The 18308-nt window shown below is 49.1% G+C and overlaps 1 protein-coding gene across 3 annotated transcripts in view; it reads right to left on the reverse strand.

The window, feature by feature from the left end:
* Positions 1 to 18308, reverse strand: part of Dscam (DS cell adhesion molecule) — a 547677-nt gene that overhangs the window by 83823 nt on the left and 445546 nt on the right. For 2 of the 3 annotated variants that reach the window (XM_060370834.1, XM_060370835.1), the window contains exons 17-20: positions 12059 to 12299; positions 10572 to 10718; positions 7813 to 7968; positions 2810 to 2943 (exon numbers count right to left, since the gene is read on the reverse strand). In XM_060370834.1, the coding sequence (XP_060226817.1) occupies positions 2810 to 2943; positions 7813 to 7968; positions 10572 to 10718; positions 12059 to 12299 (678 nt within the window). Of the gene's footprint in view, positions 1 to 2809; positions 2944 to 7812; positions 7969 to 10571; positions 10719 to 12058; positions 12300 to 18308 lie in introns of those variants that run through there. The other variant, XM_060370836.1, reaches the window with a different exon arrangement.

Raw genomic sequence — 18308 nt, forward strand, 5'->3', positions numbered from 1 at the left:
GAGCGCCAGACTGATGCAATGAGTCTGCCTATGAGACTGATGCAATGAGTCTGCCTATGAGACTGATGCAATGAGTCTGCCTATGAGACTGATGCAATGAGTCTGCCTATGAGACTGGTGCAATGAGTCTGCCTATGAGACTGATGCAATGAGTCTGCCTATGAGACTGATGCAATGAGTCTGCAGCCTATGCTGCCCTCTGCTGCTCATTATTGCACATGGCTGAAAAAGAAAAGGAATGTGGTGTTTTCCGACTGCTGTTCAAGGTGCTAGAAGTTGCCACACACGCTACTGGAGAAGAAAAGTAACCGCCCAGTCATGAGCCCCGTGAGCCACAGTAGCAAACATGCCCAGTAACACAGCAGTGATACAAATGTCATGGGAGTGAGAAGCACTAACCTCCACGCAGTTTGGACCCACTCTGAGATGCAACCTGTATCTGACACTGTCGATGAGGCCAAGAACCTGGGACTAGATACGCGTGAGCCCTGGGAAACCCACTGAATTACCTCAGCAGTGAAACAGCTCCTAGTGATGTCTGTTACACCCACAGATCACTGCCTTTTTCAACCTTCATCAGAGAGAGACTTCAGAAGCCTGAGTGGACTGTCTTTATCAGACCCTTCAAGGCTCAGGGATCTATGGGACAGAAGGAAAGGCTGCAAGAGACAGGGGGTGGACAACACCAGGGAAACAGTGTCCTCAGGACATACCAAGGCTGAACTCGCAGACTGTGAGGTGGCATACCAAGACCCACACAGGTTCAAGCCAGCCGAGAGCCTCATCTCCAACCAAGAAGCTGTCTGCAGCTGAAAGCTGCTGGGAAGGCGACTTAGTGTCCTGTAATGTGCTGCCACTGGCTGTGTCAACCGCAATCCAGGGCAGGCCTCAGACATAGTGTAGTTGGACAACAGAAAGTGTGTGTGTGTGTGTGTGTGTGTGCACGTGCCAAAGGTCAACCTTCAGTGTTAAGCCTTAGATGCTTAGAGTCTGTCACTGGGATCTGGACCTTGCTGCTTAGGCTTGGCAGCCAGCCAGTGAGTCAGGGATGCGCCTGACTCCACCTCCCAACAGAGGTGGAGCTTTTCACATGGCTTCTCGAGATTGAGCTGGTGTCCTGGTGCTTCAGCAAGAACTCCACTGATAGGGCCGTCTCTCCAGCCCTTGCTGGCTACACACATATTCCCAGAAGCAGCGATTACTCGCGTTGAGAGGTGAGGAGCAGTCTGAGGCAGTGAGAGCCAGCTGGGGGTTCTCTGAGCTCTGCCGGCATCCTTTGGCTTGGTGGACTCAAAGAGCAAAGCTGACAGCTTCAGCAAATGGGCGAGTAGGGAGCAAATGAACGGAAGTAAGGAGGCAGTTTGGGTGGACAGTGAGTGTTCTGCCCACCACAGACAGACAACTTGCCCTTCTTTGGCAGAGTTGGGACTATGCTGGAACCAATGCTATCCTGGAACCAGGTGCTGGGGTTCTTATCCATGCTCTACCAGAAGCAGAGTGGCAAGCATGTCTTCAGAAGGCTGGCCTTACTCCTGAGCTTTGAGGGAAGGGCGCAGCAGAAGCTGAAGGATCTGACAGCAGCAGAGTTGACAGATGAAGACCCCGCAGAAAGTTTGGAACCCAGTCTCACAGTCTGAGCTTTAAATCTCCTCGTCACAGCAGACGGGTGGCTGCACACACTGAACATGCCCTGGGCTACAGCCACAAACAGACCCCTGGCTCCTCACCACTCATGCTCTGCACACATAGCAGGCCTCAGGCTCAGCACTCCAAGAATGTGGATTTGGGAAACACATCACTCCAAGGAAAGGACTGGTAAATGAATTTGGTGACATTCTTCAGTCTTACAGAGGAAGGCAGGTCTGACACCTGCTCCCACATGGCTGAGCCTTAAGACCTTAGGATCCCTGAAAGTAGCCCGTCACAATGAAGTCCATGGGATTTTGCTGATGGGTGGCCCACAGGGAGGGAGAGAGTTCCTGTCTTCAGTTCCTGCTCTCACTGTCCTCTGTGATGGACAGTGACGCAGAAATATAAGCAAGCCACATAAACATTTTCCTCCCCAGGTTGCTTTTAGCCATGGTGCTATGGCGGCATTAGAAACTTCACCAGGACACCGTGGCACACAGACTGGAGGTTCCAGAGACACACCCATCTATGCCTCTGCAGAGTTAGGGTGATCTGCGCTGCACACCTGGCCTTTCTCTAAATTCCCTCTTTTCTGATACACCTTGGTGCCTGGGCATGGAGATTTTAAATTGGTAATTATGACCCAGCATTCCTCACAGCAGTGGCAGTTAGTGCAGTCTTAAATGGTGTGTATGGCTTCTGGAGCCTTCCCTATCCTGCTGCTGCTGCTGTGGAGGACCTCAAACAGCAGGGGTAGTCCCGTGATTCCTTCTCAGTGTGGGATAGGGCAGGGAGGGAGGGTGGGCAGAAGCTTGCAGGGGGAGGAGAAGGGAGGAGGAGGGAGGGCATTTAGCCTGGAGCCTAACAGCACAATCAATAGCTGCCGTCCACCGACTATCAATTAAGACACAATTATGGCCTCTGCACTCGGATTCTGACAGGCCGCTGGCAGGGCCTGGGAAGCTGCCAGGGCCTGGGAAGCTGCCAGATAAACAATGGCTCCAGGCAACTGCACCCATGTAATGATGCAGGACCGCTCGGGAACGAGGTGTAAATGAGGACTTAGCATTGCACGTGGAGACAGCATGACAAGGAAAGCCCCCAAGAAGGCCGTGTGGGAGGGGATGAGCAGAGAGGCCTGGGCGATGCTGGAAGAGCACGTGGCTGTTCCCTGACTTACCGTGGGGTATGGGTGGGAGCAGAACACCGTGTACTTCCGAATGACGCCATTCAGCTTGAGTGGGGGCAGCCAGGACACGAAGACCATGGAGGCCGAGGCCGCTGCTGCCTTGACGCCAGCAGGAGGACCTGGAACTGGAAAATTCAGGGTTAGTCACAGAATGGCATGGAGCCTCCCATGGCTGCCCAGGTGACAGCCCCTCCCCCCCAGCAGCTGTCCCATGGCCTGGCCTCGCTCCCTGTTCAGCTCTGTGAGTGTCAATGCCAAGAGTCTCAATGTGTCCCCACAACTGGGCCGCATTCATACATGGAGTCCTAACCCTGGTGACTCCAGATACTGCTGTGTTTAGAAACGGGATCTTTATAAAGGCAAGGAGGGCATCATTGCGTGCTCAGTCACCACTGGGACAGCTATATCCCTTCCTCCAAGGCTTGAGGAGAACTGGGAAAGATGGTGAGAAGAGTGTAAGACCTGGCAGACGGGCTGGGCCTTTCAAAGAAGGACTAAGGGTCGGAGACGTGGATGTCAGAATCCTCCTGTCCCCAAGGAAACTGCTGTGCTGTGGGGGCTGGGAGTGAGAGTGAGGAATATGACATGCACGCACACACACACTCCATCTTTAGGGCCACTGAGATAGTCACACTCTGTGATGGTTTGAGTAAGAAATGTCCTCTAAAGCCTTGTTGTTTGAACACTGTGGCTCTCAGCCAGTGGCTCTGCTTTAAACTACGTTCTGGGAAGTTGAGAGGCTTGCTGGGGGAAGCGCGTCGCAGCCCACCCACCCTCATTCTCTCTCTCTCTGCTTCTTGTGTAAGGAAGAGGTGTGATCACCCAGCTCCCCGCCCCTGCATGCAGACTCCCTGACTGTTGCCGTGCCATCCTCACCATACTGGACAGTTTTTCTGACACTAGAAACCAAAATAAACCCCCTCTTTCTTAAGTTGCTTTTGTCAGCAGGTTTTATTGCAGCCACAGAAGAGCAACTAATACATTCTTAGTGCTTTCAGGCTGCACAGGCCCAGGCTGTGGGTGGTCAACGCTTTCAGATGCTGCTTTTGCTTTACACCTCCCTTGGCCTTGCCTTCAGGTATCTCACCGAAGAAATGTTTTTGATGCCACGTGGGGTGGGGTGGACACAGAGATCTCACATTCCACCCACTGCTGGCCTCAGACTCCACGTGCACCAATGACATGCTTAGTAAATATTTAAGTCTGAACAGAGATGGCTCTATGTGCACATTTACTGTTTACTGCTTCATAAAGGGATTGAGGTGGAGTCTAGTGCTTGCCTCAGAATGGAAATAGCTACTGAAAATTAATGCATCATGTTTTGTTTGAGTTCTCTCCTTGCATGGCTATGCTTGGGCTATAGTTTTGGCAAATAAAATTATATTAAGAGTCCACAAATGTTGTAGAATTCGGAAGTCACTGTGCTGGAAAGAATAAAGCTGTCAAGCCAGTCACCTCTTAGGCTCTTTCAGCAAGGACAAATTGTGTGTTTTTGAGCTAAGGGTCCTGAGAAATAGATCTGAAAATTCGACAGTTCTTACCCTAAGATGATGGCCACAGACACAGCACTGTGACGTATGGATCTGAGACTCTATGCTTAGACCTCTGAATATGGCCATAGGCCCAAGGACATGTCTATGAGGCCAAGAATCTTCTGAGAAACTAGACAAGAGAATTGTTCTCCAAACAGGCACTTGCATGAACACCTGTTTATATTGGATGCTGGTTTACAAGGGTAGTGGGCAAGCACCCTCCTGTGCTGCTTTTGTCAACTCAACACCAACAAGGGTCATGTGGGAAGAAAGAACTTCAACTCAGGAAATGCCTCCAGCAGACTGGCCTGTAGGGAAGTGTGTGGGAGTGTCTCCTTGATCAGAAATGATGCAGGACAGTCCAGCCCACAGTGAACAGCTCCTCCCCTGGGCAGGTGGCCTGGGCCATACAAGAAAGCAAGCCACCTCTGGTAAGAAAGGCAAACAAGATGGACATCAGAAGAGGGAGGAAACAGGGGACAGGACAGGAGCCTGCCACAGAGGGCCTCTGAAAGGCTCTACCCTGCAGGGTATCAAACCAGATGCTGAGACTCATAGCCAAACTTTGGGCAGAGTGCAGGGAATCTTATGAAAGAAGTGGGAAATAGTAAGACCTGGAGAGGACAGGAGCTCCACAAGGAGAGCAACAGAACCAAGAAAACTGGGCACAGAGGCGTTTTCTGAGACTGATACTCCAAGCAAGGACCATGCATGGAGATAACTTAGAACTCCTGTGTAGCCCATGGCAGCTCAGTGTCCAAGTGGGTTCCCCAATAATAGGAACAGGGACTGTCTCTGACATGAACTCATGGGCTGGCTCTTTGATCACCTCCCCCTAAGGGGGGAGTAGCCTTACCAGTCCAAAGAGGAAGACAGAGTCCAGTCCTGATGAGACCTGATAGACTAGGGTCAGAGGGAAAGGGAGGAGGACCTCCCCTGTCATTGGACTGGGGGAGGGACATAGGAGAAGAAGAGAGAATTGGGAAGGGATGGGGGGGCACAGTTGGGATCCAAAGTGAATAAACTGTAATTAATAAAAAGAAAAGGAAGAAAGAAAGTAAGCCATGGAGCAAGCTAGTCAGTAGCACTTCCCAGGGCCTCTGCTTCAGCCTACCTCTGCTTCAGCCTGCCTCTGCTTCAGCCTGCCTCCGGTTCCTGCCCGACTTCCCTCAATGATGGATGTGATGTGGAAACCGAAATACACCCTGTCCTCCCCTAGCTGCTTTTGGTGCTAGAAAGCAAGTGAGGACACCAGCCAAAAATTACTAAATCTTTTGTGTTTCCCTCTTTCTATCCAGTTTCTGCTCCATTTCCTAAAGAAATACTGACAGTTCTGAATTCCCTTTCTCCCACAGCATGAGGACGAGGGGATTCTCCACTTCCTTATAGGGTCTTGTGGGTTGTCTACAGTCATCTTTCCACCCACTGCCTGCACCAGCTGTAACAGCCAAGACCAGTGGACAAGCAGGTTAGACCGTAGGCCTCGGGCTCCAAATACAGTTTCTAAAATTGGATGCCAAATTAAAAATTGATCTAAATTTCCAGTTGATGTGAGCTACGCAGAGCCTTCCCTTTATATTGGATTTCTGTACAGTCTCCTGAAAATTGCTAATGTCAAATTTTATGCTGCAGATCAATTCCCTTCTTAAATAATTTCAGAGATGTTTGTATCATCAGTTAGTGATGAAAAAGAGTAATTCTCCCTGCTCTGGGGGAGGAGAGAACAAAGCAGGACAAATGCAGTGAGGGGGTAGCAGCTTCCTTATGGCAGCTTGAGGCACAGTTACCTCACCTGTTTCCATACATTCGTCAGTATGGTCTGAGGGCTGTAGCAACTTGGTTCCCTGTTGTTCTGAGAAAGTATGGTGCTCAAAGTCCTGTGGACAGCAGGACACAGAAACAGCATCCACACAGCTCTCTAACCGCGTCTGACAATTAAACAACATCTCTTACCATTCAGGGCTTAGTTTTGTGGATACTCCGAGGCACTAGCGGTTCCTAAGGCACTGCATTGACTTTAAATTTCCTGAAATGAACCAGTGTCTTTGAGTAGATCTGCCCAACAGCTGCATGTTCTTGGAGGAACATGTTCTATGTAGAAAAACTAAGGTAGGTGAGCACTGACTTCCGTGCAGACACCTCAGTGTAACATGTGAAAGCTGGTAGACTACCACAGGGAGTGGATGGATGGGACTGTGTAAGAGAGAGCAGGGCTTGGGTCCTGGAGGGGCAGCCGGGTAGAGGAAAGAGAAGGCACCCTCTGGGTATCTGGTGATCATGTGGACGATAGATGGGGGATGGGGAGGAGAAGGTCCCATCCTTGCATCCAAACCTGAGTCCCAAGCTTTACTTCTAGGACACACATGGGCTGGAATGGAAGAACAGCATGCCTGGGGTCATGAGCTGAGGGAGCAGAGGTACCAAATTTGTTAGTACCAGCTGGTGACATATGGGCCACAGTGAGGGCTCTCCTCCCTAACCTGCCTCACTTCCTGGGGAGGAGGATGGCTAAGTTCAGATTTAGTCCACACAGAACTTAGGAGCTGCGTTTTCCTGGGCTACGTTGTGTTTGGTGTTTCTGGAAGGTTTCTTGGGCATTCATTTGATACAGGTTACTTCCTTCACCAAGAATTGCCTTTCTCACTACCTCTCTGCTATGTGCTAAGACCCACACTGTTCCTCAAACAGCCTGGACAAGGAAGCAGGGAGTTTTCTGTAAAGTAATAAGAACTGCAGGCTAGCTTGTATGGAGCAGGAAGTGCTGGTCTGGAGCCAGATGGGAGTCAAAACCTACTTAGTCAGCAGGAATCCTTGTAAGAATTCACACACAAAATATATCACAGAGCTTTGAAATCAAGTCTTTCTGAGGTGATCCAACCCATGTGGAGTAAGACTTGGGTCAATCGTAATTTTTAAGCAAAAGAGCTGACCCTGGTAGTAATTAAAGTTATTTGAACAGAACAACAACAACAAAAAATCAAACAAACAAACAAACAAACAAAAAGACCGACGAAGCAGGCCTGGGAGCCTTGGGACAGGAGGTGTTTTTGCTTGAAACAATCAAAAAATAAAAAGGGAAAAAGAAAGAGCTAGATAAGGGGACAAGGAAAAGGAAGAGGGAGAGTGAGAGGATGGAGAGACAGGAAGAAAGGGAGGAGGGATATGGAGAAAGAGTAGGAGAAGGTGAAGTAGGAGGGGGAGAAAGAGAGGGAAGAGCAGGGAAGCCTTTACAGAGGACAGGATTGAGTGAGGTGGCTTGCTGGGATGGAGGCCCAATTCCTGCTTGGCTCTGTGTGAGGGCAGTGAAGACTGGAATCAATGAGGTCTGGAGGAGACTGATGGGCAAAGGCCCAGGGCAAGCCCTCCGACCCTTCCCAGAAGTGGCTTCAGCCCAGGCGTGAGCCTCGTGTGTCTCCGGGCATGTAGGATCTGAGCCCCCACCGTGCACACACTAGGTCTCACCATCCTCTTTGGTGCGGGTGAAGATCTGCTCGCTGCGGACGCCATCCCCTGCGCGGGTGAAGGCCAGCACCTGGATACTGTAGTTGGTGTACTTCTCCAGTCCATCCAACTCCAAGGAAGGCTGTGTGGTGGTGACGTTCTTAATCTCGCCCAGCTCTGGAGAACAAAAGCAGAAGATGGGAGCTCAGCGCCAAGCCTGTCACACAAAGCCCAGGGAGAAGCTGTGCACAAGTCAACAGGACATCACCACCACAGACCATTTGGGAAAACCAAAATCACCTACATCAAAAGGTCTGAAAATGCAGAAATGTATCTAACGGTAGTCCACTCTTGGTAAGTCAAATCCCAGTATCATGATGTCACCTTGGAAGACCTCGCGCTGGCAAGCAGCAAAATGCATCGACAGATGCATTTTGTCAATGTACCTAGTAGCTGTTCATCGCAAATCTTCTGGAAGGGGAGGGTTCTCTTTATATAAATAGTATTATATATATATTATGTGTATATATTCTCGCACACTGATTGACATGGGAGGGACAACCCCAGTGTGGGTAATGCCATCCTGGACAGATGTTCCTGGGTGTCTAGGATAGCAGGCTGCATAAACCTTGAGGAACACGCTGGTTAGCAGTGTTCCTGCCTTGCGGTTCTTATTTGGCTTCCATTCATGTTGCACAATAAACTGTACGCTGAAATAAGCCCTTTACTCCCCAAACTGCTTTTCATCGGTGTTTTATCCCAGTGACAGAAGGCAAACCAAGACAGGTATTTTCACATGTACAGGCACACATGTGTACAGGGTGCACATGCGTGTGCATGTTTGATGCTTAGACTCATCCTTGCACATGCCTTCACCTTACTCTTGGAGGCAGGGTTGTCCACTCAAACTCAGATCCCTCGGATATGCCTGGCCTTGCTAGACAGCCTTCCCTGGAGACCCCCGTCCCTGCCTTCAAAGCCTGAAATGATGGCAGGCCCTCATGCCTGTCAGGCATTACACTGATTATAGAGGTCCAAACTCTGCTTTAACTGAGCCGTCTCCCAGGCTCATCGTTTCTACTTGTAAAATTCTGCTGTAGCATATGCAGATTAGGCACCCAACTCAATCTCAGGTATCTGTGGGAACATTCCAGCGCTAGCCTGCATCTTTGCCTATGGTCACCTTGGCATCCACGAAGTTCCCAGAACTCAGCTGTCTTCCACAACTGAACCTGTATCTTGGTAACCAGAAGAAGCGGGGATTGAGAGGGGTGGCAGTTAAACAGTTTGGCTGTTTCCTCAGAGGGTCTGCACATCAGGGTTTCAGGGTTTATTTGCTCATCCCTATCAGGGAGTTCTTGACTGTGTGTACATGCCTCAACACCACTCAGCAAGCGCTGAGTGAGAATTGCACTGGAGCTAATCTGGCTCAGCACACTCCCCCTTTACCTATGCTGAACTCTGTGTCACTGCCAAAGTGACAGGTGAGTGTGAGAACCTGGTGTGTGCCAAATCTGCCTTACTTTCCCCAGTGTTCCTCAGGAACACTGTGCCTCCACACCAGGTAGAAGGCACGTGGCAACTGAAAGCCGTCGGAACGATGTGGCAGGTGTCTACACAGTTGTATGGCCATGAGCTTAGAAGCCAGCTGCTTCCAAGTCAGTGTGGGACCAGAAGGGGCCTGGCATCTGTGTGCCCAGGCCCAGGTGCTGTGAGCAGGGTTCGTGGTACCATGCGACTAGCCTGTTACTAGGAGGACTGAGGTGTGAGCAGGGACCCAGCACACACTGGAGGGGCAGCTGGCTACGTGAAGGCTACCTCTGACATGTCCCCAAAGCACTGAGAGCAGAGGAGGGACATGCCAGGCCAGTGTCCTCAGGCACAGCACTAGAAGAGCCAGCACAGAAACATGCCAGGAATGGGGAGTTGGGAAAGATGTGTAGACTGTTTAAACCAGGGGTTTTGGATTTAGTGTGTCCTCATGGGAACGATTACATGGCTCTCGAGGTGTTCTGGTGTGGGGGTCCCCACACCCGTCGACCATAGTGCCCTCATGTGGGAACTGTTTGGGGACTAAAAGGACCACAAATGTGGGCACATGTTATATACAATGTTCTAGAGCAGCGGTTTCCAACCTTCCAAACTCTGTGGCCCTTTAAGATAGTTCCTCATGCTCGGTGACCATACCATAAAGTTATTTCATTGTGACTTTATAACTATAACTTTGCTACTGTTAAAAATCCTATCCTAAGTATCTGCTGTGTGACCTCACAGGGTCATGACTCGTAGGCTGAGTCTGCACAGAGATTAATGTTGAAGCTGCCTGCGATTCTGACATAGACACTCATAATTTAGGAAACATGACAATGCCTAATTTAGTCAACTGCTACTCTCTAGAATGCTTCAAGCTGCCTTTTGTTTGTTTGTTTTGGGGGTGACAGAGCTTCATTGTCTAACAGAGCCCCTGGACCTGTTTTCTTGTAAGCTAGACTGGCCTTGAACTCACAGAGATCCTCCTGCCTCTGCCTCCCAAGAGCTGGAATTAAAGGCATACATCACCACTGTCTGGCTTAAGCTGCCTTTGAAAAGCCATGGGAGTGCACAGACTCGAGTGTCAGGCAGTTGAACAAGGCTGAACAAAGAGAGAAGTGCTCACTGGTGTAGTGGTCCCCTGCAACCTGATTTCACCCCAGGCAGAGGGTCTGCAGGCTGTGCAGGGTCCCCCAGGAACACACTCACCAACCCCTGGGAACACGCAGCACCCTGAGGAGTCCGCCTACCTCCGTCTATGAGATTGGCCCAGTAGATGACCCTGAACCCCTGGAGAATCCCGTTCAAGGCCTCCTTGGACAGCGTGGACCAAGAAATTGAAATGCTTTCTGGCGACGTTGCTATGGCTTGGACATTTTCAGGAGGGTAACTGGGCACTGAAAAGAGATGGTACATCATTACATCTATCACTACAATCTGTGATACCTGTGCGATTCCACAGGGAATCGGTAGTGGATCAGCAGCAAAGGAAGGGAAGGCAGCACAGCTCCCCACAGGAGTGTTGCAGATTGGTTAAAGGTCTTGGGGCTACACAGTTGTCATCACAGTGACTCCACTTCCAGGAAGTCATCCCAGACCTGAACTGAGCGTATGTTGTCTTAACACTGAGTAGGACACTGCTTGTCTGCTTCTCACTCCCGCCACCACGTCAGGCTCCTGCTTTCAGCTATGTTAGTGTGCATGCACTTTGCCTCTGTACCTAATGAACCTGATGCAAAGGCTATCGGGAAATGAGGGAGAGGGGTACTATCACACGGCTTCCCACCTCATCTCCCAAACCTTCTTTTCAAGAGCACAGTGCTTTATCAGAGGAAGAAGGGAAAAGAAGTTAGGAGTATATGCTGTTTGCTCATCCATTGACAGGATGGCACCATGCAGCTCTGGTTGGCCTGGAACTTTCTGTGTAGACCAGGCTAGCCTCAAGTTCACAGAGAGCCTGCCTCTCCATTGCTGGGGTTAATGGTGTCCACTCCCAGCTTATACACTGCTTTCAGTGTTGACTGAATGCCAACGTTAAGTGTTAGGGAGAGGAGAGGATGTCCAACATTAGCTGAAGCCAAGTGGAAAAGCGGATCTCACTAGCCCTGCGGAGTGGACGAACACGCTGCTCTTCCAGGTTCTGTTCTCTAAGGCTTCCCTCCCTGCCTTCTCTAGTGTGTGATCAAATGACACAGTGTGCAAGCAGTCGTGCAAATGGCAGTGTGCTGATTTAACTCCACCACGGGGAGAGCCAGCTCTGCTGGGTCCCCGACATCAGCCCTGCTGGATGTTCCCTGCCCTCAAGGAAGTGCGCATGAAGCCATATCGGTCACTAGGGGGCGCGTGGTCACTATGGGACCTGCTCCGGAGACCAGAGAACTTTTAGGGGTTTTCTCTGGCCACAGAATGCTTGGGAATAGAAAGCAATCATTGCAGAGAGGTACAAATGAAATTATAATAACATACAGAAAAATTTCAAAAGCTTCTCGACACCAATTTTGGGGAAAGACTTAGAAAATAAGATCTCCGCTCTCTAGACAGGAACAGTCTTGGCTTTACAAATACAGGGCACACTGTTGTGTTCACACAGCCAAGAGGAAGATTCAGGGGCACATTTGGGCCTTCGAGTGCTCACCCTTCCAGGGCTGGCGTGAATTGACAGGGAGGTTAGACAGCTAACAGGGAGCAGGGCTGAGGGCACAGGTAGAAGAACGGCGCGGCCGCCCGCCAGACCTACCGTCCTCCAGGGTTGTGGTGATTATCTCCTGCGAGGATGGCCCCGTGCCCGCCCGGTTGCAGGCCTGCACCACTAGGCCGTACTGGGTGAACTTGTTCAGGTTGTCCAGGGTGTACACCTCGCTGTCGCCCGTGGTGTCGATGCTGATAATGTTGAACTGGAAGTTGCCACCGGTGCTGTACTCCCGGTAGCCGATTTGGTAGCCACGGATCATCCCATTCTGCAAATGTTTCTTGGGGGCCTAGTCAGGAAAGAGAAGTACACACTCAGGAAAATGGAGGCAGGGGAATCATGAAACGCAAAATGACTTAGGAAGAAATACAGCCAGGTAATAGTGGGGCAAGTGCAGCCGCCAAACTCTGGCACAGATCTCCCATGGCTGAGACCGAGGCTAGCCCCGGCTGTGCGGCTGCTGTCTTCCCGCTGAGCGTTGTAAGCTTGTGACAGGCATCATTCCTAAGCCAGGCACTGCAGGAAATTAACAACTGTAACTAATAAAAGAAATGTAATAGAGTCAGGTCAGTGTGCTGTCATAAAGGTCATTTAGACTTATAAGCTGCTTATCTCTGTAATTTTCTATTTAGTATTGCCAGGCTGTGGGTGACAGGGGTAATGGAGACGCTGCACAGTGCAGTCACAGGCAGGGCAGCCTCTGCAGGAGTGCTTCTCCATGGCCTGGCCTCCTCACCCTCGGCCATGCTCCCTTGTGAGCCTTGCTCGGCCTCACAGGACGCCAGCCGCGGTTCTGACGCTGCAGGGTGTGTGCTCCAAGTGCCTTGGTCAGGCTGCCGTGGTTCCCCTGAAACACTGGTGGAAGACAGCCTGCTTCTGCAGTGCTTGCCCACACTCCAGTGATGGTACTCTGCGCCGTTCTTCCTGTTTATCATCTAGCTGTCTACTGCCCCCACCCGGCTTTGTCTGTCTGTCTGCTATATTTTTAATCTATGTGTCATCTTCCATCTATCATCAGTCTACCATCTATTACCTATCTATTACCTATTACATTTATCCATCATCTGTTTATCTATCAGCTATTTCTCTATTTATCTTCTATCTTTTTAATCTATTTGTCAGCTTGCATCATCAATCTATTATCTATTGTCTATCTATCATCTATCACTTATCTATTGTCTTTTATCAATTTATTTTCTATAAATTAATTATAAACTATAAATATAGCTCTCTTGGGTTATGCAAACCTCTCTGAATCCCCGAAGAGCCGAAAGTGCTGAAGGAGAAGGAAGTAAACGCAAGGACTGTGGAGAACACTTACAAACTGAGGGCACGGCTGACAGGTCAAGTCCAGAAGGCAGCAGCAAGTGAGATCTGTGAGAAATATTCACGGTACAGAAGCCAGGCTTGTAAGGGCAGGCTGGGCTCAACAAGTGGAGGCGGAGGTGCTTATCTATCATCTATCTACTGCCATCATTGCTATTGTCTGTCTATCTATCTATCTATCTATCTATCTATCTATCTATCTATCTATCTATCTATCTATCTATCTATCATCTATCTCCATCATTGTTATTGTCTGTCTATCTCCATCAGCATTATCTATCTATCTATCTATCTATCTATCTATCTATCTATCTATCATCTATCTATCTCTCACTTATTTATTGTCTTTTAGGAAAACTAGAGGGAGGAGGAAGTGAGAAAGTGCCCACAGACACAGGAGTGAGTGGATGGATGAAGTTCAAGGGCAGAACAAATCTCTGAAAATCAGTAGTACATGGCAAAGGGCACGGATGTTAGAACAGAAAGGTGCTGAGTAGGAAGGTGGCATGTGTGAGCTCAGGAGATGCTGTGTCCTCCCAGCTGGACAGACACCCTAGGCTGGCCTCAGGATGCAATCTGCATCACAGAGAACAGTGTTCCCTTCACTTATTTGTAACATTTTAATCTTTTAATTAATGCATAAAAGCTTCCTTGTGGGGCCTTCTCACAGCACATCTCTCCCTGTGTGGTTTACATGGGCACAGTCCTCATCTGCCAGGCTAGTGAACACACAGGGTGGGCCCACAGCTGAAAACCAGCCATGTCAGCCACGGCCATTTCAGTGAGTGCCCGGGATAGGCCCTGGTGTCAGAGTACACACTCGCCTTGCTATCACACTGAGGGGTTTGTTGTTCATTTCTCTTCAAGAACACTCAAAGATTTTAGAGTTTTAGAGTCAGAACTCAACAAGATGCTATAGTGCACCTGCTGACTCACATGTAAAACCTCTTGCTGGTTAATAAAATTAATTTTCCTGTAAAAATCATTATATGTAAGCCAATTTTACCAACAACGAGCTTTACCTTATTTCATGTAGATTTTTTTGTAATTATCAGATAAGTGACTCAAGTATAAATGATAATTTTTGCAAATTAGATTCCTATCCATTAAGCACCCTCTCTAATTGTTCAGCTGGCTCCCTGCAAGGCTTCAAGAGAAAGCCTGAATCACAGCACGAGAGCTATGCAGCCAGGTACACAGTGGCGTCAAATGCCTGCAAGAAAACTTATCTAGAGCCACGGTTCAGCTTCCTCCCGGAAGCTTGTGACATGGGTGGGACAACTGTCCCTGTCCTCGGCCTTGCATCTGCTCAGTTACAAGACTTCACTTAAAATAAACGCCACATTGCTGCAAAGTTGAAGCCAGGTAAGACCCCACCCAGGCGGGGACTGTGCTTCCCAGGGCCCACTCCTCGCAGAGGAGCCACTGACCATGATGCAGCTGGGAGAGGAAGAGTCACTTTTCTTTGTGATTGTGGACACTGGTAGGGTCTCCTTGTCCCCTCTGGGTGACCCCAGGCCCTTGTGCATGTGGACAGCACTGACTGTACTCAGTGGGTTAAAAGTCACACAAGAAAGACATGAACTTGAGAGACAGAGAGAGAGAGAGACAGAGAGAGAGAGAGAGAGAGAGAGAGAGAGAGAGAGAGAGAAGTGATGAAGGTCCTGGAGAAGCTGGAAGAGGGGCGGAAATGGTCAAGATAGATTGCATACACATATATAAATATTCAAAGAAAAATAAAAATTAAAACTAACGATCCACATTTTCTTAGGAAATCTATACTTCTGTCCTTATTCTGTAATAAAGGGCATTTTTCTCATTTTATGCTTCAGCAAAATAATGTATAGACTCATTACATCACTTTGTCATTACAGGAGTCTGAGGAGAGTGTCCTATGTGAGCATGAGAATGATTTGATCTGGTTCATTTTTCTTGTCCAGTGTGAGACATCTCTTGTTTCTAGTCTACAGTTCCGTGTCTGGTTTTCTTTTTCTCATTTGATATGTTATTAGGCTCACAGTTTCCTCTTGCTTCAAAGTTCCTGAAAACAATTATGTTTACATTTGATTCTAGTTAACTGCTCTCCCATATTCACATTATGGCTTTGCAACTTATTTTCAGCTACAAATGCTGTTAAGCACCTCTGCAATCTATTTTTTCAATTTTTAATCTTATCTGTGGGACTAATGTCCCAACAGTAGAAGAATGCCTTATTTCTGTTTTCAAGACAGGGTTCCTCTGTGTAGCCTTGGCTGCCCTGGACTGTCCCTATAGATCAGGCTGGCCTCAAACTCACAAAGATCTGCCTGCCTCTGCCTCCCTGAGGGCTGGGATTAAAGGCATCTACCACCACTGCCCAGTGACTGCCTTACTTTTTTCAAAGCTACCAAATGACCATGTAATATACATATAATAAAAGCACATATATATATATATATATATATATATATATATATATAAAATAAAAGTATATATTTATAATAAAAGCATATATGTGTTTTTGGCTTTGTTTCTTTTTAATTTTCTTTTTAATTTATTTATTCATTTTATATCCCAATTGTAGCCAAGAAGAGTAGGGAGGGGACTTCCTTGTTTTTAAAGCTTGCATTTCAATTGGCTATTGGTGAGCAGGAATTTTTACTATTACTCTATTAGAAATGGCTTAGCTTAGGAGGATGCATTTGTCATTCTTCCTTCTCCTAAGCTTTGGACAAGTTCCATGCTATTTCTTACATTTCCTTTACAGGTACCTAATAGAATTGCTAGCTACCCCTGTAGACAAAGCTGTTAAAACTGTCCTATCAAGTAAGGTGTATGCTGCAAGAATCAAGGTCACTGTCAACAGCAGTAACTACCCAAACCTCCATGGTCCTGGCCATGTCTGAAGCCACCACTATCACTCCTGTCATTACCACCAGCATCCTCCACATCATCTCTTCTGCACAGCCCACCCAAGAAACATCTGCCACACAAGAAATGTTCTCTCCACTTCTCCATTCCACTACCCAAACCCTGGTTCTCCAGAGGCCAGTGCTTTGAGACCTTTCTGCAGGCTTGGGTCAGCAAGGAGCCTTTTGCAGTGCATGTCCACTTCATAGGAGCTGGCTTTGAGCCTGAGGGCACCTTCTGGGGACAGGGTAGCTGGCATGCTCTCCTCTCCTGCCCACATCAGGGATGCAACATGGCATCGGGGCGGTGTGGTGCTGGAGAAGAAGCTAAGAGCTACATCTTGATCAATAGGCAGAGAGAGACAGAGACAGTGACAGAGAGATAGACAGACAGAGAGACAGATAGAAAGAAAGAGAGACAGAGAAATAGACAGAGACAGACAGAGACAGAGAGGGAGACAGAGACAGAGAGGGAGGGAGAGAGACTGTGCCTGGCTTGGGCTCTTGAAATCTCAAAGTCCACCCCTTCCTCCAACAAGGCCACACCTCCTGATCCTTTCAAGTAGTGCCACTGCCTGATGACTAAGCATTCAAATATATGAGCCTAGGGGCCATTCTTATTCAAACCACATCATCAGTGAAGACAGACTGTAGGCTTATGGGGAAACCCACCTGACAAACATGCCTCTTAAAACACAGGAAAAGAAAAGAACACTTTTCACAATAGGTACCTGGAGACAGAACAAGAAAATGACTCTGAGGGCTTGCTCCTATTCCATGCCCAAGCTCCAGAGCCCTGCAGAGGAGCCACTTCGCTCCAGGAAGCTGGGGTTATTCATTCTGGGTAATTTCATAAGTGAGGAAGGCCTCCAGCTTTTCTGGAGCCCCTCTGAAGACACTGTGTGCTCTGGGGCAGAGGTCATGCTTGCCACTCGGCTTCTGTGGCAGGATAGTCATTCCCTGCCCTCTGCTGTGGATCTAGTAATTGTCCTGCCCTACTTGCATTTCTCTCTCTCATTTTCTGCTCTGAGACCTCCCACCCCTCTCCAGCCCTTCTCCTCAGGCTCCCTTCTCTCTGGCCTCTCAATCTCTCCCAACCCTCACATCCTTAAGAACCTCTCTCTGATCTCCATGACAACCACAGTACCATGTCAATCCATTAGCATGGCTTGCAAACACCTGTATTTCATACATCTCTCAAATCATCTTCATCCTCTAAAGAAACAAGGAAACAGCAAAGAGGCAGGGGTGTGGAAAGGCTGCCAGCTCACACCATCGCCATGGATGCTGGTGACTTGCACGGGCAAGCCTTCCTGGTGTCTACCCCCTTCCCTCCACAGAGCCTTTGAAGAGCAGTGCTCTCTTCTGGGGCTTGTGGAGGGAATCCTTTGGGAAATGAATAGAAATTTTCTTCAGATTCTGCCATCTCTCAGGCTGTGTGCTGTCCTCTCCCTCATTCATTACTGGGTAGCAGCTCCCTCACTCACTTGGATGCCCCCCACCCCCACAAATGTTCCACACACACAATAGCTGTGCCTCATAAGCTGTGCATCCGATTGGGCAAGTGTGAGCAGAGTACCCACCTGACACAAGGCTCTGGGCACAAGAAACCCAGGCAGAGGTGTGGCCATCATCACGCAGTGTGAGTCTCACACTGCTGAGGGCTAGCTCAGGGCGTCACGAGAGGGGAAGAGAACCACTGCTCACAAAGGCAAGACTGTCAGGCAAGAGGTAGTTGAGCTGAGCCGAGGCGTGAGCCAACGGCGACAACGTGCCGTGGAACATAGCTGCACCCTGTGGGTGCCCCAGGTCACACGAGCTTGGAGTGACTCTGTGGCGAGTGTTTGTGGGGATCCTGGATTTCAGGGTGATGAGAGGGCATGGCCAGCCATGGGTGTTGGGAACTGGGGTCAGGTCCCCTGAAGGAGCAGCAGACTGCTGAAAACGGGGTTGTCCTTCCAGCCCCGGGTCTTCTCTCTTCATCTTACTCAAAGGTGGGAATTCTAAGCAGGTGAAGGCCAGCTGCATGCACCAGGGCTCTCTGGAGCCAGGCTGGGCTCTATGTCTGCCCATCTATGCCTGAG

The sequence above is a fragment of the Meriones unguiculatus genome, chromosome 17 (genome assembly GCF_030254825.1).
Source record: "Meriones unguiculatus strain TT.TT164.6M chromosome 17, Bangor_MerUng_6.1, whole genome shotgun sequence".
Taxonomy (NCBI): Eukaryota; Metazoa; Chordata; class Mammalia; order Rodentia; family Muridae; genus Meriones; species Meriones unguiculatus.